The following is a 17,405-nucleotide window of genomic DNA, read 5'->3' on the forward strand; positions in this document are numbered from 1 at the left end:
TTATTAATCAATATATTAATAAATAATAAATATTTTCTGATTTTTTAATTGCAAAAGTATAATAGTAGTAATAATAGTATAATAAAGTATAATAGTAATAATCATTAATAAATTAATATAAATATAAATAATATTAAATTATTAATCAATATATTAATAAATAATAAATATTTTTCTGATTTTTTTTAAATTGCAAAAGACTCATATCTGGATTTAACACAAGCAGAATTTAAAAATTTTCCACTTAAAATTTATTGTTTAATGTGAAATTTCTAAAACAGGTCTTTGCAAAGCTGTAATAAAAAAACCAACTATCTGCTCTCAACAGTTCCATAAGAGCAAAACAGGAATTTCCTGGTTTTCATGAACACCACATGCTGCAGTCTTGCTCTAGAGATGAGAGGTGAGGAGGGTTAAAGTGTTTTGAAATAAATATTAACAAAATACAAACAGATATAAATATTCTGGTAGCATCTTAATCAATCAGAGGTTTCTAAGTTGGTGATTTCTTCCCCACCTGCAAAATTGTGGTGGCAAATATAGGAGGGGATACTTTTAACTGATCCATAAATGTAACAAAAACACCATTCAAGGCTCCTGATAAAGGTATAAATAATATACCAAAAAATGCCACTGTTTGGAAAATGAGTTGGCCTAATCCAAAGGGAATTTAATAAATGTTTTCCTTGTCATTTCTAATAATTCTTAGAACACAGCAGGGTATGAAGCAGCACCATAAACATTTTGGAAATAAAGCAGATTTTACACTGGATTCTGGGCTGCTTCTCTTGACTTTGCTCCCTTTTCCTAAATCACAAAGTCCACTATTGCACAAGATGCCTCCACTGGAAATTAATAAAGATAATTCATAGGAATCAAAGGTGTCTTTGTTATCTCAACCACAGATTCAAAGTTTCTCTGTGGTTATGAGAGCAGGGTCAGAATATGGAAATTTCCTTTGATTTCTTTCCTCCTTCATTTTTTATACTCAATTTTATATCTTTATTCTCCCAGGAACAGCACAGGGTTTATACTGGAGGGTGGGGCTGACACAGAGAAGCAATTTACTCCCTGCTGAGCTGTGAAATAACCTGGACCTTCATCAGGTTATTCACCCTTTAAAGACCTCCATCTCTCTGCAGGCAAAGAACCCACCAGCTCTTGTACCTCCTCTGTGTGTGTGAGAGGAGATGCAAACAAACCACTTTGTCTGATGACCCACACCCAGCCAACCCACAGTTGTCTCATTTCCTAATGATGTGGCTTCAACTAAAAGCATCCCCCTACAAAAAAGGGTGAAAAGTCAGGAAGAGAAAAAGCCTTTATGCAGAGCTAGGGAAGCCGCTCAGCCTCTCTGGGGTTTGTTTTCTGTGGTTATGGGAAAGCTGCAAACCATGAGGATGATTTGAAGTGGCAGCATCCCTGAACACCTCAGAGAAGAGCAACGAGGCTGGAGAAGGGACTGGAGGTGGCACTGAGTGTCCTCTGAAACACCTCCAGGGACAGAGAATCCACCATGTCTTGATCCAACCCCACTGGGATCACCAGCCCAGGGCACTGAGTGGTGATCACAGTGGGGTTGGATCAAAGGTTGGATTTGATGATCTCAGAGGTCTCTTCCAATCCAACTGAGAAGAGCAACGAGGCTGGAGAAGGGAGTGGAGCACAAGTGCTGTGGGGAGAGGCTGAGGGAGCTGGGGGTGTTTAGCCTGGAGAAGAGGAGGCTCAGAGGTGACCTCAGCACTGTCTGGAACTGCCTGAAGGGAAGTTCTGGCCAGCTGGGGGTTGGTCTCTTCTCCCAGGCACTCAGCAATAGGACAAGGGGGCATGATGGGCTCAAGCTCTGCCAGGGGAAATTGAAGGTGGAGATCAGAAGGAAATTCTTTGCAGAGAGAGTGCTCAGGCATTGGAATGGGCTGCCCAGAGAGGGGGTGGATTCCCCATCCCTGGAGGTTTTTCAGCTGAGCTTGGCCGTGGCACTGAGTGCCATGATCTGGTAAAGGGACTGGAGTTGGCCCAAGGGTTGGACTTGATGGTCTCGGAGGGCTTTTCCAACCCAATCCATTCTATGTTTTTTATGACACTCCATTAAACTGCTGCTTTTCTGACTGAGCAGATGTCGTTGCTCTCGTTCTCCTTTAAAGGCATTAATCACAGAACTAAAACACCAGGACAGCTCCCTCCCTTCCTTCCTTCCTCCCACTGTCCATCCCAGCAGCTCACAAGTCCTGAGCAGAACACTGAGTAAGTTGAAGGAGGTTCAATTCCACCTTTGGCACTCACAGCACCTTTAGAGACTGTCCCAGTTCAGCAGGTGGGACCAGTTTATCCCTGTGTGGGGGTGACCAAAGCTGTGCATTCTAAACCCTCCATTCATTGCCCACAACTGTTCCCAATGGCCCATTGGCAGCAGCTGCCCAGGGCACACCTGAGCCCTCAGGCTGGGAGCTGGCTGGGAAAGAAGCCTGGCAGAGGAGCTGGGACAACTCCCCTCCAGGGACTCCTTGGCACCTCCACACTCACCTGAGGGCTCAGCTCTGCTCAGGGGCCACCAACCATTCCAAAATCCCCCCTGACTCCCAGAGTCAGATCCCCCAGGGTGGAACTCCCTGTCCTGGGGGAGGCACTGGGGGCTCCCACCTGGGCCTGAGGGGAGAGAATCTTGGGCTTTTGGGACTTGGGGACCACTCATTGGATCCAGAGGAGGAGCAGAACCTGGACAGGAGGAGCCCCCCACTCTCGCCCAGACTGTGCCATCATCTGCACCAACAGGCTTGTCCCTTCCTTTTCCTTTGGACTCAGAGGAACCACGTGGGGCTCAGCACAGGGGCCACCAAACCCCCCTGTGTTTGTGCCCCAGGGGGTGGGTTACACTGCTGGGCTTGGGGGTTAAACCCAATTTCTCCTTGTGCCACTGCATTTATTGTAATATTGTTATTAAAGTGCAACTCTGACTTATAATCTCTTTGGTGTTGGGTTCGTTTCTCCTGCTGGTTTTCCTTTAAACCAGCACACAGACAAAGCTGGTTACACAATAAACACTTCCATCTTTCCACATTTAATTCCTTTTGAAAGCAAGCAGATCTCAAGGAAGACAATAAAACCTGCAGATTTATGGCCATGTAACCTCCACCCAGCAATCCCTCCAGCCCCAAACCAGCCCTGCAGGACACAGAACTAGTGGTAGGTGGGATTTTGGGCTCCGGGGGTGTGAGCACAGTTTCTGTCAGTTGCCTTCCAGGATCCTTCATCCTGACTGATCAGAAGCTGTTGGGAATGTTTCAAGCACTGCATTTCTGAGCCAAGAGACAACCACCACGTGCATTTACATCTCCACATCCTGTTTTTCCTGGTTTCCCCAGGAAGGCACTTGGGCATTGTGTATTCCACACCCTGGCTGCTCAACCCAACTGGCACAGTCTAAACCTAAAAACCATTATAATAAATCAAATATGTCAAAAGCCAGCATGGAGAGAAAGGGCACTGGAAGGGGAAGAGAACATCTGCTTTTAGATCTTCAAGTTCTTATAATCCTTTCCTCTCTTTCTCTTGTCCTATCCAATTCATTTTGTCCAAATAGCTTTGACTTTGGGTTGAGGGTTTTTTTTTGGTTGGTTTGTCTTTTATTTTGAATTGAAAACACACTTTTGAATTGAAAAAACACTTCTGGTGTTTCCCAGAAGCCAGTGAGGTCATGCACAAGTTTGTTAAGGAAACTGATTCTTTATACAAAGATAGATCCATCACAGTTTATGGAAGTATTTGGTAAGGAATGGATGGAAATAAATTGGGCTGAAAAACCTGGGAATGAATAAAGATGAAACTGTGACTAATGGCTCAGCAAAATACAACAATTTGAGAAGACCACCACTCATATGAAAGACAGGCAGAAAGTCGCTCAGGATCAGTCTGGGATTAACCTGCCACCTGCAAGCCCCTCAGTGAATTCTTCTTAAACATTTACCATCCATTTCCATGTATGTGTGCCCGGGTATGTACACACATATAGAACCACAGATCTCACAGAATCACAGACTGTTCTGAGCTGGAAGGGACCCACAAGGATCATTAAGTCCAAATCTTAATTCAGTGGCCCACACAGGGGCTGAACCCATGACCTTGGCATTGTTACAACCAAGTTTTAAGCAAATGAGCTGATCTCAGGGTCAAGGTATGTGTGGATGTGTGTGTTCAATGCCCCAAAGGGACCTGCTGAAGCCAAAAATTTGAGAGGCACTGTCAGTACAGGAGAAGAGTATTAATATATTCAATAGCAGGAGGGAACAGACACCACCAAAGTTGGGGTCAGAGTGGATGGGGCTGGAAAAGACCTCTGAGATCATCAAGTCCAACCCTTGGTCCAACTCCAGTCCCTTTACCAGATCATGGCACTCAGTGCCACAGCCAAGCTCAGCTGAAAAACCTCCAGGGATGGGGAATCCACCCCCTCTCTGGGCAGCCCATTCCAATGCCTGAGCACTCTCTCTGCAAAGAATTTTGTTCTGCTCTCCAACTTCAATTTCCCCTGGCAGAGCTTGAGCCCATCGTGCCCCCTTGTCCTATTGCTGAGTGCCTGGGAGAAGAGACCAACCCCCACCTGGCCACAACTTCCCTTCAGGCAGTTCCAGACAGTGCTGAGGTCACCTCTGAGCCTCCTCTTCTCCAGGCTGAACACCCCCAGCTCCCTCAGCCTCTCCCCACAGCACTTGTGCTCCAGTCCCTTCTCCAGCCTCGTTGCTCCTCTTTGGACTTTTCCTTCATGCACTCATGGATCATCTGTTCTGTGCTGGAAGAAGAAATCTTGGCCCATCTGAAGCATCACCACAATACAAATAACAATTTAACTGCCAGTACTGAACAAACCAGATTGTGCTAACAGAGTTCCAAACATCCAACAGGCTTAAAATGCTGCCTTAGCACTGTAGGGATCTCCAGCAGAACAGAAGGTTCAGAAGCCAATTAACTGTAATTTGAAACCCTCTCCAAGAGCAGCAATCAGGCATTATGGAAGACTGGAGGCAGACAGGGATGCCAGCAAGAGTTATAGCAGATTCTGCCAATTGTTTTCCTGCAGAAGTGACTGGTAAGAACTCGTGACACCTTCTGAGCCACCCTCACAACACCTGACAACTGGTTTTCAAACACCAAAACCCAAAAAGCAGCAAAGGACAGGTAAGGATGGGAAAGAAAATTAAAAAAAAATGAGAAGAGAACAAGTACTTCAGTGGTAAAGAACAAGAGCAGATGAATCTGCACAAGGGGAGGGGTTGGTTTCTGCCAGTGGTGCTGCCCCTTGGCAGTTCTTGTTTCAGGGCCCACGTGTACTAAGGGAGAGCAAATGTCCTGTGGAGCTGATAATAGAGGGCTGTAAAAATGAAACACAGGCAAATAAAGCACAAGTCATAAAATTATGATCTCAACAAGCTGCCAGCAAGAGATCAAACCCTTTATCTGTGCCTGTATGTAGATAACATAAATATACAAATATATATATCCATGTGAGGCACTGTGAGCAAGAACAGCACAAGGGTAAAGTACCTGCTGTGTTTAATAAATCATTTATTTCTCTGCTGAATATCCAAAATGCATTTCTGTAGAGATACTCAAGGAGAATCACTTAATGAGCTTACAGATCCATTCTAGCAGGAATCAGCAGTAATGACAGACTGATACAACAGAGCCAAACTAATGCAGAATGGATTTTCCTCCCTCAAGTATAAATTCCTGGAGACATTAAAAACTTCAAAAATCAATTGTTATTAACAAGAAGCTCTCTGCTTTTCCCTCCCCCCAAAAAATACTGCATTGTGCTCAGTCCACCAGAGAATTCCAAGGTTAAAAAAAAAATTAAATGAATGATATTATCACTAGAAAAACAGTAAGAAATGACCTATTGTTTTTGTTTCTGAATACTGTTGCATAATTAGCATTTGGAAAGGCTTACAGGGGTTGAAGTAATTTCCACTGGCATGTCAGAAGTGTTTATAGCTCAGAAAGTCTCCAGATAATCTGATCTTGACAAATCACAACAATCACCTCTTTTCTCCTTCCCTGACACAGCAATCCCAGTTTTACTTTTGCAGCCAGACAGTCTCTGACTTCCACAGTTCTCTCTCTCCCTCTTTAGGCATCCTGGATTTGTGCAGTATTGAGGCTGCACTCAGGGGGAAAAGAGAGAAGGAGGGGTCAGTTTGGGCAGAGGAAAAGTCCAGCTCCTACAGCTCCACTGCTCAGGGAATTCCCTGTCAGAGCCAGGGAGATTTGTGACCTTTCTTGACCACTTCAGATATCCTGGATCAGCTACCAAAACCCCTCATCTGATTTCTTACCAGCTTCAATTTGCACATTAATGGTTTCAAGACTCCTGAAGGCCACTACTACTCCAGGAAAAGAGATTTGGACGTGTGGGTACTACAGGAGCATTTTTGTGAAGGGAGAAAAAAAAAGTTGCTTTCTTAGGAGAAGTTCATCCCAGTGCATGGATATCTCTACTGCCCTGTTAGCTCCATTCAAGGTTCATTTTAAGATGCTCTGTCAGACTCTGCACAGGACGTTCCTTAGTGATAAGGCTCAGTCTCAATTCTTCCTCAGTCTTCCAGGAAAAAGCCAGGACTCCAGTGGCAAAGAACAAGAGCAATCCTTCCTCAGTCTTCCAGGAAAAAGCCAGGACTCCAGTGGCAAAGAACAAGAGCAATCCTTCCTCAGTCTTCCAGGAAAAAGCCAGGACTCCAGTGGCAAAGAACAAGAGCAATCCTTCCTCAGTCTTCCAGGAAAAAGCCAGGACTCCAGTGGCAAAGAACAAGAGCAATACTTCCTCAGTCTTCCAGGAAAAAGCCAGGACCAGGACACAGAGGACAACACCTTCTATCACTGGCAAGACTGAGTCCAGCACTAACTTCTGCAAACCAAGAAGTGAAACTCCCTATCTGCTAAAGCTTTGCTTCAAATCAAGCCCTACCTTGCCCAATTAACCCTCTGATCAACAAGACAGAGAGGAAAAGGCTTCAGGTGTGTGATACAAATCTTACTTTCTTCTCTGCTGTTTGAGAGAGGACTTGATCCTTTCTGAGGTGTCACACCAGCACCTAAACAGGCCAGTAATCAGCACACACCAGCAACCCTTCTTTGGCACAGGGAAGCAGAGACTCAGACACAGCACAGCAGGGAAAGCACAGGCTGACAGAAGCAGAAGGTGTCAGTGGAAGTCCTTGTACTGTCGGTGTCCAGGCAGGAAACCTGAAATGAACACTGACCCCTCCATCCTCTGCACCTTCCTGAAGGGAAGTTCTGGCCAGGTGGGGGTTGGTCTCTTCTCCCAGGCACTCAACAATAGGACAAGGGGGCACGATGGGCTCAAGCTCTGCCAGGGGAAATTGAAGTTGAAGAGCAGAAAGAAATTCTTTGCAGAGAGAGTGCTCAGGCATTGGAATGGGCTGCCCAGAGAGGGGGTGGATTCCCCATCCCTGGAGGTTTTTAAGGTGAGACTGAATGTGCCACTGAGTGCCATCATCTGGTAATCAAAGTGGGGTTGGACCAAGGGTTGGACTTGGTGATCTCAGAGGTCTCTTCCAAGCCAACTGATTCTATGATTCTACGTAGGAGGCTGGACATCAGGAGCAGAGCCCTTGGCCACATCCAGTAGAGTGCTGAGGGGTTGGATTAGCCTTCATTAACGAGGCTCTTGGCTCTGCTCTGCTGGCACTGCCAATTCTCTCCTCTCTCTGCCCAGACCCAGTCATGAGAGGGGGCCTGGGGTGTGGGCTCAAGCTCTGCCAGGGGAAATTGAAGTTGGAGATCAGAAGGAAATTCTTTGCAGAGAGAGTGCTGAGGCATTGGAATGGGCTGCCCAGAGAGGGGGTGGATTCCCCACCCCTGGAGGTTTTTCAGCTGAGCTTGGCCGTGGCACTGAGTGCCATGATCTGGTAAAGGGACTGGAGTTGGACCAAGGGTTGGACTTGATGATCTCAGAGGTCTTTTCCAACCAATCCATTCTATGATTCTGTGATAATGGAAGTCCTTGTCCCGTAGGTGTCCAAGCAGTAAACCTGAAATGAACACTGACCCCTCCATCCTCTGCACCTTCTTTTTTTGGCTGTGTCCCAGAGGTTTAACCCTGGGGCAAGGTCTATTGGACTATGAGCAGATGAAGATAAGATACCTGAAAATGACAGGCTACCAACCTTGTTTGTCCGTGGGTTCAGCATGAGTGGCTTCCCCTTCTCCTTCATGTGCACGGAGCGACGCGCCATCGCACACGGAGCCGCGGCTGCTCGGAGTCGGGAGAACATCTTCTTTCTGCTCCTCTGCTGCACCTGAGGAAAGGGAGACAACCACTCAGCAATCACACAGAGCCAGCAGGATCAGCACCTGGAGGCCCACCAGGTGTGAGAGAAACAGGTACATGCCAAGTAAGGCTTTTTAACAACGTGAAAATAAAACAACCACCAAAAATTGTGTCGTGGGCAGGGAGGGGGATGAAAAAGGAGGAAGGTTTTGGAAAGGGGAGAGCACAGAAGTGAGTGGAGGGAACACAGAGGGATACTAAAGGAGGTATCCTGGTGATGTGGGCAGCAGGCAGCACTCAGCAGGTGTTGCCTTACACCATAAATCCAGGGCAGAATCGCCCCAGGCAAACATTCCCAGTCCGTGGTGACCTGTGGGACTGGCACGGCTGCAAATGCCAGCGAGGGTGCAACAACTCCCTGGAAGTTTGGGCTGAGTGCCCCTCACAGCTTCCTAAAAACCAAATCCTGCAGCCTGGACAACGGGAAGGAAAGAAACTATATCCCCCAGCATGTTAAAACTGGATTAGAACAAAACATAGAATTAAAATGGCCAAAAAACCCACAGCACTCTGGATTCCAGGCTTAGAATTTTACAATTCCAAACCTCGCAAAAAAAGGTTATTTTCAGAGAGAATATATCCTTTACAGTAAAATAAAACAAAGCAAAGGATTTGTTAGTACCACTCAAAAGCCTAGTTCTAATTTTGCCATGTTACAGCAACTCTTGAACCCATTTTATCCACCAATTAACTTCAAACTCTTGAGAAATTATCACTTATTACATGCTCGTATAATGCAATACCACCAGGGAATGTGAACTGGGCTCATTTCTCAGAGATATTTCACCAAGACAGACAGAAAACAGCAGCCACAGGAGCACAGTGTGTAAAAGAACACATTAAAAGGCCAGAAAGGACAGCAAAGAACCAGAACACCATGGAGGGAACTCCTTCCTACAGCAGCTGGTGCCACATCCAAGACACAGGCAAGGACAGCAAAGCAGGTTATGAGACATTTTTAAGGAATGAAGTGATGCATGGTTTGGATTTTTAATTTCTTCCAGATGGGAGACAAAATTGGATTAAGGAACAAAACTTCATTATCTTAAACACAGCCTGAATACTTCAGAAGATCTTTCCATAATCAAATTTACACACAATCAGATTTTAAGACAGCAGACTGGCCTTACAAGTTGCAGTCTGAGGATTTTCTTAGAAATCCTTCCAAACATTAAAAAAATATGCAAACATTTAATACTTCCAATCCTCAGTTATGACCAAGTTTCCCTTCCACCCATTATAAAAAGCACAGTGGGAAGCAGCTCTGACATTTGAGAGCAATCCCTTTCTCTCATCCCGTGTTTGTTTGCTCAGGCTCTGCCCAAAACTCGTGTGTTGAGCTGCCCTGTGGTGCAGACCACAAATTTGCTGTGTGGAGGCAGCAGGAATGGAAGCCTTGGCAGCAAAGTGGTGCCTTTAATGTGGTCCCTCCTCCCCAAACCAGCAGCCAGTCAGTGGACTGAGCACAGCAGGCCTGGCAGGACTCAGGGCAGCTGAAAACCAGGATCAGATAAGGGAAATTAATTGTGTGCTGCAAAACAACCACCCTGTAGGAACACCAAACTCGGTTTGGGCTGGTTTTAGTTCTGATTGCTCATTTGCCATCGTTGCACAGTTGTGGGTCTGTCTCCTCCTGCCTGTGTGGCTAAAAATGGGATTCCAGTGCCACAATCCCATCAGTGTCAGGGTGGCTTCAATCAATGAGCAAACACCTCAAACAAGGAATTAAAAAGACAGACACCACACCTTGTCTTGCTCTAATTAAATCTAAATTACTTCATTGCAATTAATGAGCATTTAAGAACCAAACAAGATTGCAGCCCAGATTTCCCCTACCTTGACCAATTAACTCTCTGATCAACGAGACAGGGAGGAAAAGACTTCAGGGGTGTGACACAAATCTTACTTTCTTCTCTGCTGTCTGAGAGAGGACTTGATCCTTTCTGAGTTGTCACTAAAATGATTCTCTTGGTAGAGGTATCTCAGATTCATAAAGCAAGTGCAAGAATCAAGTTTCACTTTCCACTTAGTCCCTCTGTTTAGATCCAAGAGATATGATCCCAGTTAATTTATATCCAGCATGAAACCTGACTGGTTACTCAGCCCTGAGCTCTCCTCCCCCTGCTCTTCTAATTGTTCCCTATTTCTGTTTCATCTCCCATCTTGCAACTCCTTTTGTCAGAATTTTAAACCTGTTTTAGCAAGAACCTGCCTCCAAAACTCACCTTAGTATGACCTACCCTGAAAATAAAAGCAAGCAATCCTTCCCCATTCCCTGTCCACGCTCCAGTGTGGGAGTTCCAGCAGCTCTGCCTGCCATGGCCCTCCATCACCCACCCTCTCCTCCTGGCTCATTTGGCCACCAACCTTCTCCCCTGGGCTGGTGGGGAAGGATGGAGAGGCCCAAAGCCTCCTGCTCTGTGCTCACACCTGCTGGGAAGAAGGACCTGTTTGTTTCTGGGAAGCTGCAAGGACAGGCCCTGGAAGAAAAGGCTCCCCAAACCACCACTTGGTTTTAAGGAGGTGAAAGGGGTGGGTCATGCTGCTTTCTGGGGAGGTTTTTGAGTGGTTTATTATGGTTTGGTAGAAGTGAGGCCAGGCTCAAGAGGGTGGCACTTTAAATTAAGAAACAAGAGTGATCACTTTGATAGTAGAGGCTGAGAGAATCACAGACTGGTTTGGGTTGGAAGAGACCTAAAAGATCATCTGTTTCCACCCCTGCCATGGGCAGAGACACCTCCCACCAGCCCAGGTTGCTCCAAGCCCTGTCCAACCTGGCCTGGGACACTTCCAGGGACAGCCACAGCTCTGAGGGACCTTAAAGCTCATCCTCTCCCACCCTCTGCCATGGGCAAGGACACCTCCCGCTATCCCAGATTGATCCCACCTGGCCTGGGACACTTCCAGGGACAGCCACAGCTCTGAGGGACCTTAAAGCTCATCCTCTCCCACCCTCTGCCATGGGCAAGGACACCTCCTGCTATCCCAGATTGATTCCACCTCGCCTGGGACACTACCAGGGATCCAGGGGCAGCCACAGCTTCTCCCCTGGGCTGGTGGGGAAGGATGGAGAGGCCCAAAGCCTCCTGCTCTGTGCTCACACCTGCTGGGAAGAAGGACCTGTTTGTTTCTGGGAAGCTGCAGGGACAGGCCCTGGAAGAAAAAGCTCCCCAAACCACCACCTGGTTTTAAGGAGGTGAAAGGGGTGAGTCATGCTGCTTTCTGGGGAGGTTTTTGAGTGGTTTATTATGGTTTGGTAGAAGTGAGGCCAGGCTCGAGAGGGTGGCACTTTAAATTAAGAGACAGGAGAGATCATTTTGATAGTAGAGGCTGAGAGAGAATCACAGACTGGTTTGGGTTGGAAGAGACCTAAAAGATCATCAAAGATCATCTGTTTCTACCTCCTGCCATGGCCAGGGACACCTTCCACTATCCCAGGCTGATCCAAGACCCATCCAACCTGGCCTTGGACACTTCCAGGGATCCAGAGGCAGCCACAGCCTCTCTGCCCAACCTGTGCCAGGGCCTGCTCACCCTCACAGACAGCAATTCCTTCCCAATATCCCATCTAGCCCTGCCCTCTGGCACTGGGAAGCCATTCCCTGTGTCCTGTCCCTCCATGCCTTGTCCCCATCCCCTCTCCAGCTCTCCTGGAGCCCTTTTAGGCACTGGCAGGGGCTCTCAGGTGTCCCTGGAGCCTTCTCTTCTCCAGGTGAGCCCCCCAGCTCTCCCAGCCTGGCTCCAGAGGGGCTCCAGCCCTGGAGCAGCTCCGTGGGGGAAGGATGTCAGCTGAGGGAAACAAGGGGGTTGCAATGGTGTGAAAACACACAAAGAGGAATGAGGTTGTGCAATGTCCTGTGAGGAGGAATTAGGAAAAAAGCAGCGGAATTGAAAGAGGAATAAAATTCCTGCACAAAGATGTGTCAGCAAAACCAGAACAAGATCTCCCTTCTGCACCTGACAAGGCTGAGAACTAAACAAGACCATGGTGCACCTCTGACTGAATCCACTACAACTGGTTATTTTAGACTTGGTACTGTGCACATGCTGTGTCACAATTTAAGGGAATTAAATTCTTCAGCATATCAGATCACAGGTCTGTGCTGTGCCTTATCAGGAGGCATCTGCCCAGGTCAAACTAAATACCAATATACACAAGTGCCCTTATCTGGGAGCAAATGTTCTGCTGGTGTAATTATGGATTAGTTAAACTGCAAAAGCTACTCTGAGGGAAAGGTTCATCATACTCGTAACAGGTACAATTATGTTGCTCAGAGAGTCAGGAAGCTCCATGTCAATTAAAGCAAGGTCTGCTTTAATTACTGCAGAGGCTGCCTGACCTGTGGATCACCCCTCACTGCTCAGGGTATCCCTTACAGAATCCCAGAGTATTCTCAGCTGGAAGGGACCCACAAGGATCTTAAGTCAGTGGCCCACACAGGGGATTGAACCCATGACCTTGGCGTTATTACAGCCAAGTTTTAACCAACTGAGACAGCAACTGTGCTGGATGACTTTGCACTCTTCCTTCAGTTTGAAGGATGGCAAAGCATTTCAAGTGAAATCCTGTGCCAGTGAACAGTTCCAGCCCTTTTCTCATGTACAGACATAAACAAGACCTGTGTGCCAAGAGGAGCTTTTTTTTTTTTGATAACACAAACTGAAATTACTAATTCAAGGCCACAGAGGCCTCACAATCCAATCCTGTTGGAGTTTCCAACCCTTCAGGCCTCTACTGGTTTTGGTTTTCTAAGCCAACAGGCAATTCCTCTTACATACACACAACAATCTGTCCAGCCAGTCTGCACCACCCCAAGCCTGGTGTGGATCACAGAATCACAGAATGGATTGGGTTGGAAAAGACCTCTGAGATCATCAAGTCCAACCCTTGGGCCAACTCCAGTCCCTTTACCAGATCATGGCACTCAGTGCCACGGCCAAGCTCAGCTGAAAAACCTCCAGGGATGGGGAATCCACCCCCTCTCTGGGCAGCCCATTCCAATGCCTGAGCACTCTCTCTGCAAAGAATTTCTTTCTGCTCTCCAACTTCAATTTCCCCTGGCAGAGCTTGAGCCCATCGTGCCCCCTTGTCCTATTGCTGAGTGCCTGGGAGAAGAGACCAACCCCCACCTGGCCACAACTTCCCTTCAGGCAGTTCCAGACAGTGCTGAGGTCACCTCTGAGCCTCCTCTTCTCCAGGCTGAACACCCCCAGCTCCCTCAGCCTCTCCCCACAGCACTTGTGCTCCAGTCCCTTCATTTGTCCATCTGTATTAATTAATTCATTTCTGTGGGCTTTGAAGCATGCTGGGTTCCCTCCTTGCTTTGTCTGTGCTGTCTGAGAGAGGACACCTGTTGGTTCTGAGCTGTAAAGAGGATTAAGAAAACAAATAAAAGTGAAAGTCAGCACTCAGAGAAAGGACACTCAGCTCTGTGGGGTCAAAGGAGACTGAAAAGTGATTCCTGAGACTTAAATCACAGAATGGATTGGGTTGGAAAAGACCTCTGAGATCAGCAAGTCCAATCCTTGATCCAACCCCACTGTGATCACCAGCCCAGGGCACAGAGTGCCCTGGGCTGGTGATCACAGTGGGGTTGGATCAAGACATGGTGGATTCTCACTCAGTGCCACATCCATAGAATGGATTGGGTTGGAAAACCCCTCTGAGATCATCAAGTCCAACCCTTGGTCCAACTCCAGTCCCTTTACCAGATCATGGCACTCAGTGCCACGGCCAAGCTCAGCTGGAAAACCTCCAGGGATGGGGAATCCACCCCCTCTCTGGGCAGCCCATTCCAATGCCTGAGCACTCTCTCTGCAAAGAATTTTTTTCTGCTCTCCAACTTCAATTTCCCCTGGCAGAGCTTGAGCCCATCATGCCCCCTTGTCCTATTGCTGAGTGCCTGGGATGCACCACTGCACTCTATTCTCTTTTTTTTTTCACCAATAACAAGCAGACAAGCCTTCCCTACCCAGGCATGACACAAAGCAGGCACACACCAGCTGGCTTCATCACCTCTGCAACGATAAAACAGTCTAAAATTATTACATTAGGTAAGCACCAACTACAAGCATGTCTCCACACAGGCCTTAGAGCAGCTTTTCCTGCACCCACCACCCTCCAGCAGCTGACAGGGACACTTCTATTTCCTAACAGGAGCCCCCCAGGAGGAAGGAGCAGAGGGATGAGGGCAAGGGATGTGGTGCTGTGCAGCAACTCAGCACCTCTGGCTTCCCTGGTGCTGGGGGAAGTTTTCAGGTTCTCTCCAGCAAAGTCCTGAGCAGCCACTTTAAAGGACATTTCTGAGGCACCTTGAGATCTGCAGATTAAAAGGAACAGTCATTTGGGGAGGAGTTACTAATAAAATGCTCAGCAGCAGCAGTAAGTGGGTTATTTTGGAAGCAGATCTTTAACACACTGAAATTACTTTTCCTCCCTTTTATTCTGAGGCAACAAGGGGAAAGTCAAATGAGGGGCACTTAAATAAGTTCACAACATGAGGTTTGAAGCAGTTCACCAAAATAAAGCACACTAAGGTGAATTCAAATGAAAACAATTTCAGAACACCTTTCTAAAAGGAGTTAATGTGAATTACTTCAACTCACAGTATCAGAAAACCTCTCAGCACAAGCAGAAAGTAGGGCTGGACTGTTTGTTATTGGAGTCTTAGCTCATAATAACAGAACCAGATCACATCAGACCTGTAACTTTTATATATTAATGGGCCTGACCTAAATATTCTGACTCTTAAGAATCAGGAAGTCCATTGTCTTCCACTGTGGAAACTTCAGTAGTAACAATTTTGGCCTTGTCTGACAAGAAGATTTATTCACATTCTTGATTTTATTCCATTTGTGTAACTGGGAGGGCTACTGGGAGTAAAGAAAAGGGCAACTCCATAAGCAGGACAAAGGCCTTATCCTGAAACCCCTCAGGAATTTGCAGGAATAAACAGAAAGCTCCTGATGCTTTACTTGGGGAACTGATACATCTCTGTGTTGGAGTTGCTCAGTTCAGAAACACAGATTTTTTTGGGATGCAAGTCGAGAGAGATGGACAAAGATGTTCTCAACACTTAGAAAAGATTATTCTTCCTGTAAGAACAACTCATCAACAATCACAAAGCAACTGAGCTGCCTCCTAATTCAGCAACAACCAGGTGAAGTGTAACCCTGCCAACCACCTATAAATGTCAGTGTATAATAGCTGGGGCTCAAAAAAGAAAAACCCTGCTTAAATTACAGAGGAACCTGAAGATCCAACCACGCACAACGAGCTGCCACCAGCTCAAGCAACAGCAAAATATGCTCCTTCTGCTGCAATGGTGCTGCTGGCACGACTAATAAGGATGAAAATTCAATTAGTACTCACTCAATCTCGGCACACCACCACGCACTTGGCAGCTTCTTTCTTAGTTTGCAGAAGGACAAAAGCTCCAAACTTTGCCTGCTGACTCACAGGCCACCTTATCAGGAGTTCTGTCCTGCCACTGCAACGCACAAATTCTCTTAAAATACAAGCCCAGGCTAATTTTTTACAGATCTTATCGTGTCCAAAGAGTGCACACAGAGACACCTGCAGAGCTCCACATGCTGCCCAGCAACTTCACCTGCACACGTGGGTGTGGAAAACTTCCTTTTGCTGTGCCCTCCCTGCTGCAATTAAGGCCATAAAGACATTAAATAATATTTAATGGTTTTGAGCTTGCTTGGTTGAAAAAGGGTCCTTTTCCACCAGCGCGCCGTAGGTTTTGTGGGGTTTTTTATCCTACTAGTTAAGAGATCCTTCCCCTGACAGCACAGCGCGGCTCCTTCACAGCGCTTATTTCGCACCTTTCGCAGTATTTCTGCGATTATTTCGCACCTTTCGCAGCGTTTCGGGCCCGGCGCCGCCACCCTTTGAAGGGACGAGCCCAGAGGAGGCCAAACCCAAAACCCAACAGCGCTAAAAACACCAGCGGGCGCTGCCAGGACCCTCCCAGGCCGCACCAGCTGCTCTGCCCGTGCCCAACTTTCACTCTGCAGGGCCGGGGAAGTTCGTGGCAGGCCAAGGGACCCAGCCCTGGGCAGGGCCGCGTTTGCCACGGCTCTGACAGGGTAAACACGGGGGTAAACACGGCCGGGCTGCTCCTCAGGGTGCTCCGGCTGCTGGGGCAGCCCCGCTGGGCCCGGGGATGGCCCCGCTGCAGGCCGTGGGGGCTGTTCAGGGCCGCGGAGGGCCGGGCAGAGCGACACGGAGCATCCCGGGCGGGTCCGTCCCCTCCCCGCGCCCGGGTGGCCTCCGGCGCCTCTCAGGGAGGGTTTGTACAGACACAGAGGCCTGCGGTGCGCCGACACAGCTGTAAAAGTGTTACCAGAACGGGATCTACCTCCTCGTCCTCCTCCTCCTCCTGCTGCTGCTGCTGCGGTGCTGCCCGCGGAGCGATGCCGGCCCGGCGACCTCTGCCTATGGAGTGCGGCTGGAGCTGCGCCCGCCGCGGGACCCGCCACTGAATGGAGCCAAAACGGAGGGGCCGCGGAGGGACACCCCGGGGGGGGCGGGGCTTGATCTGACTGACAGCGAGCGCAGCCAATCGAAAGGAAAGACGCACGCGGGCACGGAGGGGATCGACCAATGAACGTTCAGTGCCGCCCCCAAGGAGGTAAAATGGGGTCAGGCGCGGGGGGGCGTGGTCTGGAGTATGGTAATGAGGTATGGGAGGCAGCCAATCAGCGCGGGGGGGCAGAGCGAGACCGGGGAGGGGCGGGGCTTGGGGATGGGAGTGTGGGAATGGCAATGGGGGGATGGAAATGGGGATATAGAGATGGGAATGTGGGGATGGGAATGGGGGAATGGGAGTGTGGGAATGGGAATGGATGGGAATGTGGGGATGGGAATGGGGATGGGAATGTGGGAATGGGAATGGAGATGGGAATGGGGATATGGGGATGGGAGTGTGGGAATGGGAATGGGGGGATGGGAATGGGGATGGGAATGTGGGGATGGGAATGGGGGAATGGGGATGTGGGAATGGGAATGGATGGGAATGTGGGGATGGGAATGGGGATGGGAATGTGGGAA

General features: G+C 48.1%; 1 protein-coding gene across 1 annotated transcript in view; it reads right to left on the reverse strand.

Moving 5' to 3' along the window:
• ME2 (malic enzyme 2) overlaps positions 1–16,848 on the reverse strand; it is a 60,091-nt gene extending 43,243 nt beyond the window's left edge. Inside the window, exons 1-2 of the mRNA XM_071580390.1 lie at positions 16,714–16,848; positions 8,181–8,312 (exon numbers count right to left, since the gene is read on the reverse strand). Coding sequence (XP_071436491.1) covers positions 8,181–8,288 — 108 coding nt within the window. The 5' untranslated portion in view covers positions 8,289–8,312; positions 16,714–16,848. The remainder of the gene's footprint in view (positions 1–8,180; positions 8,313–16,713) is intronic.
• Positions 16,849–17,405: the final 557 nt, after the last annotated feature.

This window comes from Pithys albifrons, chromosome Z (assembly GCF_047495875.1).
Source record: "Pithys albifrons albifrons isolate INPA30051 chromosome Z, PitAlb_v1, whole genome shotgun sequence".
Classification (NCBI taxonomy): domain Eukaryota; kingdom Metazoa; phylum Chordata; class Aves; order Passeriformes; family Thamnophilidae; genus Pithys; species Pithys albifrons.